This window comes from Sphaeroforma arctica, assembly GCF_001186125.1.
Source record: "Sphaeroforma arctica JP610 unplaced genomic scaffold supercont1.101, whole genome shotgun sequence".
In the NCBI taxonomy this organism is placed as follows: domain Eukaryota; class Ichthyosporea; order Ichthyophonida; genus Sphaeroforma; species Sphaeroforma arctica.
In genome coordinates, this window is record NW_014040457.1 from 63,827 (window position 1) to 75,257 (window position 11,431).

Below are 11,431 nucleotides of genomic sequence, written 5' to 3' on the forward strand. Positions count from 1 at the left end.
TAAGTTAAAGCGTGGTAGTTTCAGTAATCCGTGAAACGATACTCAAGACGGAAGAGAATGCCTGTGACCTTCGTTGTGAAAACTACGACGGCGAAGACTATGGATCACGTATCATCAAACAGCCCAAGTGTTGGTGATTCACCTTTGTAGAGGCGGAAACTTACGTGTGCTTGTAAAACTTAAAACGTGCTCGTGGATAGAAGTGTAGCGGTTATGATCGAATTCATATACGGATGTATGGCATCGACTAGATTTGTAATGAACACACAATGGTTGCTAAATCTGGTGTGCTAATTGACTAATAGGTGGTTGTGTTGTGTCGTGCTGATGCAACAGTCTGGCCCTCACTTAAACACTGGTCGGATACACCTACGTAGCCGGCTTAAACCGTCCTTACACTATTTATTTCATTCGCCCCTCTCTTATACCTTACAAGTGTGCTTTACACGCAAGCAAACCTCTGATTGTCGAACTTTCGTGTGCGTTATATTTCTAAACACAAAATACACAGACACATATTTACGAGTCTATATTTCTGTATGTTCACACATATTTTAAATACACAGCACTATGTAGCAGTAGGCACCATAGTCTATTTCACGTTCAGTTTTTACGTATTATGGGCGGGCTGCCAAAACAACAGAAGTTCGGCACCACAGAATCTATTTTTAGATGGATTTGTGGCTGAATCCCGAGACATCAAATGTTGGGTGTCGATTTGCCTTACTGTACCGTGTGTGAAGTGAGCGATAGAGGAGAGGCCTTCGGATGTACTGCACACTCAAGGTTGTATGCTATCTCTTAGGGTGACGATCTGTATTTGATTTGCATAATATAACAGGTGTTAGATGCCTGTATATTGTATATATTGTGTATGTAGGTGGTGGTAACGGTGTATGTTGAAGCGGGAGTGCTAGCGCAAAATTGCGGGTAATAGCGGCATATATATTGTCTGGTGCACAATCCAGACTATCACATCGGCTGAGGTATCTATACGCATAGTAGACGTAGCTGTCATGAAAGTTTAGTGAGGGAGGATAGCTAAAGTTATCTGCAACAACAAACACCAGATACAAGGCGATTATCTTGCTGGTTACACACTATATACACACACGCATGCATACGTAACGACACATCATCGAAACGACACACCATCGAAACGACACACTTTCGAAACAATTGCTTGTGATACGTGCCCTATGGTTGAGTTACTGCACCTATACGTGTGTCCCACAGTGCACTCGGACAGCACCATCCAATGCATAGAACATCATCTACTACTCATGTGATCTCTACTGATAGATTTCCTGAGTACAGTCAAGTGTGCGTCGCATTTCATTGTATTCTCACACGTTTACGTGTACACATACATACACATCGCGTGTACCTGTACATCATCCGGTAAGTCGCCTTCAAGCATGCGCACACGTAGGAATGATCCTTCCCGCAATGGGAGAGACGATGATACCGGGACGTATGGTGAAGCTCTCGCGGGTGAAGATGGTGCGGAAGGGACTGGTGCAGTGATTCCCAAGGTGTCATTTGGAAAACTGCTTGCTAGGGCTAACAGGGATGACGAGAGCGAGATGTCGCTACCCAAACCAAAACATAAGCACAAACACAGACACGATGTACATTCTGAGGGTGCTTCTGTATCGCCTATTAAGCACAAGCATCGACACAGGTATCAACAAGATGGGCAGTCGACGAGTGCAAGTGATACCAAACAGAAGCGTATAGGTGAGAGTGTCTATGAACGGGATGGTGACATGGAGTGGAGTGGATCGGAAGGAAGTGATGGAGGCGTACATGAACGCGGACATACGTACACGCATGGGCATTCACGAGCAAAGAAGCACAAGAAACATAAGAAGCACAAGAAAGAGAGTAAGATCAGGCGAGTTAAGGCGATTATTCACACCGGCAGCACATCCGACGCCAACTACGAAGGTCATACTAATGGCGTGTTGGATATGAGGGAGGGTGTGATAGGCGAGAGTGGATTAATGTCAAGGTACGATGCGACAGATAGTCAACAAGAAACAAAGAAGGTAACGGACGAGGAAGAGGACGACGATGGGGCTCATACACGCATTGATGCACCGTTGCCGCCCCAGGTTGTAATTGATCCTGAGAAGGCTGTACAGGAGGCTAACAGTGCACACACGCACACACACACACGTGCACATACAGTTGCAGGTGATACTAAGGAGATGAGGGAAGGTGACGGGTCTTCAGATGACATGCACACACATGAGCGCAAACGATCCAAGGGGAAAGGTGGGCTGCAGGCAAAGTCAAGAAGAGAAGGGAGTCAAGATAAGGCCAAGAGGAAACGCACACAGGACAGTTCGGTACATACACATGTACATGCGCATCAGGAAGATACTGGCACAGAGGTGTGCGCACCTGCGACTGTCAATGCACAGGCACAGTCATCACCTATGCTTGTGCCGGCTAGGCTTGTGTCGCCGATTAAACGGAAGCGACCGGGAAGACCTGCCAAAAGGGGCACCCCTGTTGTGCAGAAAACGGACCGGGAGGTTAAAATAGAGGACAATTCAGTGGGCATGCACAGCACTGCGCAAGACGATCATACCAGGGATAGGGCCGCCAACGACAGTGGGAAGGGAGATGGTCCGACTAAGAAGGACACTGCTCAGAACAGCCCCACGAGGTTACCCAAGAAAAGCAGTGCGCACACAACACTGCCAGTACCAACCCCACAGCCCATGGCACCAACAACTACACCAGCCCATACACAGCCTCACTCGGCACACCTTGACTTAGAACACACCACACAGGCAACTGAATTACAAGCAGATACACAAGCAACAACAACGCATATAGATATGAGCCAGGACTCAGTGGCCCCCCTACCTACGAGTACAGAGGCACACAGGCAACTGGCCAGTGATGCACTTACGCCTACCGACACTATTACGGCCTACTATAGAGCGACCGACACTGGCACTCAAATTGTCACAGATACGGTGGACCAAAATGCCACAGATATACCCCTGCCCACAGCCATGGCGGACGACGGTTTTGAATACGAGTTTGAAGAAGAGGTGCTGGAATCGAGTGGAGGCCCAGTGCAGCGAAGGGACATACAGCCGACCGAGAATACGTACCCACATGCAGCCGCAGACCTATATTCTCAGTCAAATGCGAGTACGTATTCGCAATCAGCAGCTAATACGTACCCACCATCGACCGCACACACGTACACACACACAACCGTAGAGTCGTACACACAACCGCCGATGCAGGCATACGTGGGGCCTCAGACCACTACTACAGAGATGTCCTCGTACAATAACAGCACGCAACTACCCGTGCAACCAGCCTTACCACCAGCCCCACCGGCAGGTACCACCACCGACACAGCCACCACACACGAAAACACATACACGGCGCAGATGGGCGAGGGGACTCACGTAGCAACTGGGCTGAATGCCTCTGTCCAGGCTGGTGGGTATGTGTCGCACCCACAGCAATATCAGTACGACTATGCCACTCATACCGACACAACGCAGCTCAAACGTGCCCGAAGTTCGGGAATGGAGAACACACAGGTGGCGGGCGCTGTGAGTGCGCTTTTGGGGCTGGCTGCGGCTACCGATAGCTTTGTAGACACGAGGGAGATCAGTACTGCGGTTGTAAGCACGAGTGGGAGTGTGTATGGGGATATACCTACACAGACGGGTATGGGTGAACACACAGGCGCAGGCACAGCAGGTGGTGGGGTATGGAGCGCACCCACCACACAACATACTACGGGACCCTCCGAGACCCCACAGGCTGTGAGTACCGTATCCGAAGTCACCAACCAGCAACCTGTGCAGACTACACATCACAGTACAACTCGGGCGACAAGCGGGACGCGCGAACAGGTCCAGCCCACACAGGATACACACATAGCCCCACCACGCACCAATGTAGTGGATGGCACACGTGTCAGCACCACAGCCGATACAGCTGAGGCACGGGACACCCCCCATACACAGAGTGTCGATACAAGCGGTGCACACGTAAGTACTGGTAACACACACAGCGCAGTAGACAGGACAGAGAGGGACAGTGGTGGTGTGGCAGAGTGTACGGGCATGGACAGTGTGCCGATGCGCCCCACTGAGGGCGATGGTATGGTGGCAGATGTACACGCCCAGCGAACTGGGCTACAGCAGCGGCAGGGGTTGTCTCAGGCGCATGGAGCGTGTCACGTGTCACAGGTGTCACAAGATGAGTCGCACGGGCTGGGAAGTGGTGTAGCCAGTGCAATTAGCACACTGCCGGGACGGGTTGACGCTACAGTGACAGATAGTTCGGTACTAGTGGATGGATGTGTGGAGAGTGTAAAGAGTATGGAGAGTGTGGAGGATGATAAAAGCAAAGTTTCATCGGAAGTGTCAACAGGCGTGTCAACAGGTAGGACAGGCACGGGGGGTGCAGAAGTTAGAAGTAGTTTTAGTAATATTAGTATAGATAGAACGGAGAAGGGCAGTGCGGCAGAGCCGGTTGGTTCTGAGAGGCCACCAAGTGTCAGTAGGGCTGGGCTTGTAGGCGCAAATGAGGCGGGCGATTTAGATGAAACGGTGAGTGTAGCAGGCACTACGGTTACGGTTGCTATGGTCACGCAAGAAACACCCGGATCAGCCGTTGTGAGTGGGATGGCAACGACAAGCTCACCACACACGCACCTCCGCACAGCAAGTGTCCCCAATAAAAGAGATCCTACACACGAGAATGCACCACCATTACCTACACACGATGAGTCAAGTCTCACCGGACCAGATGGGCGATTAATTATCGAACAGCGCATAGCTATTCCTGTGGGACAGGGTACGACCACTTCGACGCTACAGCATGAGACCATACCAAGTGACAAAGCGGAGCTGTCGATATCTGCCAAAGAGGGGATGCTCGATGGTCGTGCGGATCAGGTCATATTAGTGGTTGACGTGGCAGACAAAATTAAGTACGATAATCAGACAAATAACAATCAGACAAGTGAAAATCAGACAAATGACAAGCAGCCAGGCGAAATTCAGACAAGCGACAATCGGACAACCGACAATCAGACAAATGACGAACAGACAAACGACAATCAGACAAATGACAATCAGTTGCACGGGGAGCCTGGTGCCACACAAGAAACGGAAGTGTTGAGCGGAGAAACACAAACGGGTAATTTAAGGGGAACTATTAGAGAGGACACGGAGGCCTCTATCACGGAGAAGACGGCAGACGGAACGGTCATAGAGAAAACATTAAGGAAGACAATTAAAGACGAATCCGCATCGTCTAGGACAATTAAAGACGAGTCAGCTATAGATGATGCTGAGGCAATCACCAGGGACACACCCTCACAAGGGACAGGGAACGAAGACACAGCGGGTGAGACTGGTACGCCCAAGGGCACTGCCAAGGCGGATACCATCAGTGCGACTGAGGGGGAGCAAGTGGATGTAGGGGATTACGATGACTGGGACTATCAGGGCGGCGGATTGGGTGGGTTAGGCCAAACACGCGGAAGGGGGGGTCTTGGTTTTAGTGCTGCGGATGAGAGCGCGGGGGTTGCCATAGCAACGGAGGTGGGTAGTATCGGGGAGGATATGGACAGTGAGAACGAGGGGGAGCATACGAATACATACAGTCGGTTGGGTGCGAAGCTACTTAAGGCGAAAGGTTGGACGGAAGGTACGGGCCTGGGGTTGCATGCTCAGGGTATTGTAGAGCCCATCAAAGCCGATGATAATGCGGGACGTACCGGTTTAGGATTCCAGAAGGAGAAGCCCCTAATTACGCGCAAACGGCACGCCGTGGACCTGAATGAGTACGTGCCGCACAAGCAACAGTACACGACTATCAGTCACCCAGGTATGTCGAATTACTGTGTTCTGTACTGGAGAGTTATATGGATTGTACTAAACTACCGCTTCCGACACAGGAAAGGTTGAATGGATTATGCTGCATGGCCCCGTTTGGCTTTGACGGTGGTCTCGCACACATCCAATGCAGTGGCCCTTCACACAATATCCTCTCATGCTCATATCCTAACATACTCATACCTAACATACTCATATCGTCTCATGCTCATATCGTCTCATGCTCATTTCCTCCCATGCTCATATCCTCACATACTCATATCCTCTTATCCCCATACCCTCTCTTGCGCATATCCTCTTATTCTCATATCCTCATATTCTCGTATCCTCTCATTCTCATATCCTCACATACTCATATCCTCTCATGCTCTTATCCTCTCATTTCACATACATATCCTATCATACTCGTATCTTCTTATTCTCATATCGCCACATTCTCATATCCTCTCATTCTCATATCCTCGCATACTCATATCCTCTTATTCTCAAATCCTCACATTCTCATATCCTCACTTACTCATATTCTCTCTTTCTCATATCCTCACATTCTCATATCCTCACATTCCCATATCCTCTCATTCCTTTAACCTCACATTCTAGTACCCTCTCATTCTCACATACCCACCTCCTCCTGTTCTCCTATCCCCATCGCAACAGATGAATATGATCCCCAGTGGGGTGCGTCGCTGTTAACGTCTGGTGGAGAGACACTGCGACCAGTGGTAGCACCTCACGAGAGCATCAATTACGATCTGTTTGGTGATAGCACGGTGGTTGAACGCTTATTCGAGGTATGCGTGTGTGAATGTGCCAGTCAATAACTGTGAAAACTTGCATCTGTGTATGTGTGTTTGTTGGGTGTTTATGGAATGTTTCATCGAGGTATGCGTGTGTGTATGTGTCAGTCTATGAATACGAACACTTGCATCTGCCTATGTGAGTGTGTTGCGGTTTCTATCTTCAACAGTGGTGTAGTGCTCCATTTATAAGAGGCGTGCGTGTTTGGGTATTTGGAGATGACACATTGAGATGTGTGTGTGTGTGTGCTGACCTGTATACTTGTGCGTGTGTATGTGTGGGTGTATACTTCTGAGTGTATATTTGTGCGAGTGGATGTGTGGGTGTACGTATGGGTGTATTTTTGTGAGTGTGTACGTGTGAGTTTGTAGGTGTATTTGTTGGCTTATTCGCAAATGTATATACTTATGCTCACTAGGGCTGCACAGCCTAGTTCTGCACTTGTGTGTGCTCGTTCAGTGTACAGGCGTATTCTAGTGGCGGATATGATCTAGGGTTTTAGGGTTTGCAAGGGATTCCTACACTTGTACGTATGTACGTCTGCTTGTGTTTGATATAATGTGTGTGTGCTGTCATGTACTTGTGTACGCCTATGTGTGTTTGGTATAGCGTGTGTGGGCATTGAGTGTGTGTGTGTGTTTGTAGACTTGTGTGTGTGTCCGCGGTACGGTCCTCCTGTCTCACGTCTTTATTCACAACCTTCACGCAAACAACAGCACAACATCCCTTGACATACTTTGAAGTATTATACCTTGAAGCAAGTACCTTGAGGAATGTCCTGCACCACAAGCAATTATAGTCTCGGTTTCCCACACTCTTTGTCTATTGCAAGTGCGGTGTCACACGATTTGGCTCATAGTTGTAAGTGCACGCTTATAACATATACACTCACCCATTTTCCGTTGGAACCCCCATTGTATTGTCATCTCTGAACAGGCCAAATCGCAGTTCAATGGTTTGGAACGGCGGGAATTTATCACAGCGCGAAGGAAAGCAAACCCGTACGAGACTATTGGAAAGGGTGGCAATGTCTTCATTAACAGGTACGCACTCGTAGCATCCCGAGTAGTTATGTTCCGGCGGCTGTACTACTTACATCTCATGATATATATATATGTATGGTAAAAACGTCACAGATGTAAGTTCGTGTCAAGTCACTCAGCCACTTGCGCACTCTTCCACACGCTGTAGAGCTGCTGTTAAAATGGCAAATATGGACTCGATGCTCAATTGGATCTTCACCTCGCCCGAGGGGTTGGCTTTTAATGAACCACTTTTATTCGCCGATGTCTGTGCTGGCCCTGGTGGATTCTCAGGTATGTATGGTGGTTTAAACACACGCATATATATATATATATATATACATATGTGTGTGTGTGCATCCATCCATATATATATATATATATATATATATATTCTCAGGTATATATTGGTATATATTGGTATCTTGATATATTGGTATTTTTTGCCTATGCATAAGTATTGATACCCACATATTTTTGTAAATATTCATGTACGGGATGTGCTCGGTATTTTGTGCTATACTCGCGTTCCTGTGGCAGTGTATTGACTGGTACGCTTCCTGCGTATGCCTGTAAATGGGATACCCAACATTTCTATCGATCCATGTTGACATTATTCGTGGGACGCACTCTCATTGAGGCAACTCCTACCTGTTGTAAGCACAATGTTCCGGCAAGCTGATCTCCTATACAGTAGTGTTAATCAAGATATGTACCTTCATATGTAACATTGTTACAAACGTTGCCTGAAGTACGTTGCATACCCGTATGCATTTGACTGCGTGCATATTGTACATACTTGTGTACGGTAGCCTTCAACCACTGTTTCAAAACACGTACTGTGCGACTGATGTCTATACACATAGAGTTTCCAAGCACTTCTACGACACCCATACTCTACCATTCGCATCACTTAGTACCATTATCCGATTCCTCCGTCAAACTACAGACTTGACCTACACGTACTAATCAACACCAGCATACAATCGCTTGCCCAGAATACGTACAATATAACAACACATGCTTATCAATGCTACCATCCACACCCGTTTTCAGAATACGTACTTTGGAAACGCGAGAAACGGTGCAAGGGATACGGTTTCACGCTGAGGGGTCCGGATGACTTTAAACCGTACGAATTCAATCGCCAGCCCACTGAGCCTTACTTCGAAACATTCTATGGCGCTGATGGTGAGTGTGCACGGCATAGGATAGTTTGGGACAGAGTGTGGTTGGCGTGCATGAGCGTGTTTTGTGTGCATGTGTTTATGTATTATATGTATTATATATATATATATTTATATATTTATATATTTATATATTTATATATTTATATATTTATATATTTATATATTTATATATTTATATATTTATATATTTATATATTTATATATGTATGTGTGTGTGTATGTTTATGTATGTATGTATGTATATGTTTTATGTATATATATATATATATCTAGTTATATCTAGTTATCTATTTATTTATTTATTTACTGATTTTTATATAAATGGAGTGCTCGTGTGTTTGTGTGTTTGGTTTTGATATACGTTGTTGGCTGTTTTGGGCCTGTTCTACAATTGAGTGCGTTCTATATAAATGCTTTTTATCAACACATTAACTACGTTTAGGTACGCTCACGAACATCCCTCACTCGAACCAAACATTTGAACCCCAAAGTAGACATAAAATACGTATCCTTGTCCTGATACGTTGCAAGGTTTATCTGATACGGATTTGGTTAGCCAAATGCATGGTCGGTGGGCTCATTGATTGCTATCAAATGCGTTTGCTATGGATGTCTGTGTCAACCTAGCATCACTTCTGCTTCTCTCGGTGATATTCACTGAGTTCGTGTCGGCATTTGCATACCCACGACTTCTCTCAGTATCATCAACCGTGTTTTCCTGGATAATTGTCTATTGCGCAGGGACGGGAGATGTGACTAACGAAGCCAACATCCGGGCATTTACCAAGCTGACTAGTATCAAAAGCAACAAAACTGGACTGCACCTGATGATGGCAGACGGTAAGCGTTTGTGTTCACCTCAGTACCATGGGACAGAATCAGTGTCTCTGTTCTCACCTGCACTATAGCTTCAAATAACTGAGCGTGCTACAATCTTCGAACTAACCCTATAGTCGACCTATAGTATAACTAACCCTATAGTCGACCTATAGTATACTTGACGGAGTATTCCATTTTGTTTTGTTTTATTTATTTTTATCCTTGTTTTGATGCACGGCCATTGAATATATTGTATACTTGGCTGCGTACTCCATTTTGTTTAGGTTTATTTATTTTTATCCTTGATTTGATACATGACCATTGTATAACTCTGCTCTTCCTACTACGGCCCTGGGTGTACACACATCAGGTGGATTCAGTGTGGAGGGTGAAGAGAACTATCAAGAGGAGATTCTGAAGCAGCTGGTGCTATGCCAGTTCACCGTAGCACTGTCTGTGCTTAGAAAAGGCGGTAACTTTGTGTGCAAGATCTTTGACATGTTCACTCCCTTTACCGTGGGGTTGGTGTATGTCATGTACAAGCACTTTGACGAAGTCTGCATCCTGAAACCCTTCACTTCCCGCCCGGCAAACAGTGAGAGGTGTGTGATACGGCGACTGTGGTGGTATATGGGAGAGTGTGTGATTTTGGCTGGATATGTTGGGAGTGTGTAGATAAATCTATGTGAATATGGCTGACAGTTGTGACGATGTGTGTCTGTATACGGGAGAGTACGTACCTGTGGAGGGATGTGTACGAGTGTATGTAGTATAAATGTGGGTTTTACTGATAACTTTCGTATATACGTACACGGGAGAGTATTTTTTATGGAGGGATATGTACGTGTGTAAGTAATATCAATGTGGATATTACTGTTTTTTTTACGTATATACATACACGGGAGAATACGTACTTGTGGAGGATATATACGAGTGTATGCATCAGCAATGTGAGTATCGTTCACGTAACGAGAGATAGTATACTACATACACGGACGTATAGGCCTATCGCAAGTACGTGCCCTAAAGTCTTACGCCTTGCGCTGGGATGATTGGCTGTTTGTAGAGGCGTGTATGCGTATTTGACGTGTGTGAACGTATTGATTTGCTGTCCCTGTCTTGTTGTCTGTAGTGACTTACGTGATTTCAGGCGTTATGCCTTTGCGTAGAGGACATTATCTGGGACTCACTGTCTGTACTATTCATAGATATAGTACCTTTCGCACCGGCTTTCGCGCTCCTCTTGCTGTTCTATTTATAAGAACATATTCTGCTCAGGATTAGTCTGTGCTATTAATAAATCCAATCTCTGGCTCGCTTAATTTCCCCCTTTTTTCTGGTAATCGTACTCACTGCGTATACCTGATACCACTTTTCTATTGATAGATACACTCCCCATTCACCAAAGTTCGCGCCCATTTCCTTGTTCTATTTATAGATACATCATCTGCCTGGGACTGAAGGAGCGCAGTCCGGCGGTGGTGGAGTGGCTGTTGGCCATCAATGCGAAACTCAACGAATTCGGCGAATGGGGCATGGAAGGCGCAGACAACGTAGCTCATGTAGGTGCACGCGACTGTGTGTGTGTTTGTGTATATATATACAGACATACAGACATACATAGATTGATATATATATATATGTATATATATATATATAGTAGGTGTGCGTGTGCGTGTGCGTGTGCGTGTGCGTGTGCGTGTGCGTGTGC

The 11,431-nt window shown here is 46.4% G+C and overlaps 1 protein-coding gene across 1 annotated transcript in view; it reads left to right on the forward strand.

The window, feature by feature from the left end:
- Window positions 1-1,418: 1,418 nt before the first annotated feature.
- The window catches only part of SARC_02289 (hypothetical protein), a gene marked incomplete at its 5' end in the record, with an annotated part of 12,563 nt that continues 2,550 nt past the window's right edge, over window positions 1,419-11,431 (forward strand). Inside the window, 8 exons of the mRNA XM_014303955.1 lie at window positions 1,419-5,883; window positions 6,549-6,682; window positions 7,626-7,732; window positions 7,881-8,005; window positions 8,768-8,902; window positions 9,643-9,741; window positions 10,091-10,322; window positions 11,159-11,282. Of these exons, the coding sequence (XP_014159430.1) occupies window positions 1,419-5,883; window positions 6,549-6,682; window positions 7,626-7,732; window positions 7,881-8,005; window positions 8,768-8,902; window positions 9,643-9,741; window positions 10,091-10,322; window positions 11,159-11,282 (5,421 nt within the window). The remainder of the gene's footprint in view (window positions 5,884-6,548; window positions 6,683-7,625; window positions 7,733-7,880; window positions 8,006-8,767; window positions 8,903-9,642; window positions 9,742-10,090; window positions 10,323-11,158; window positions 11,283-11,431) is intronic.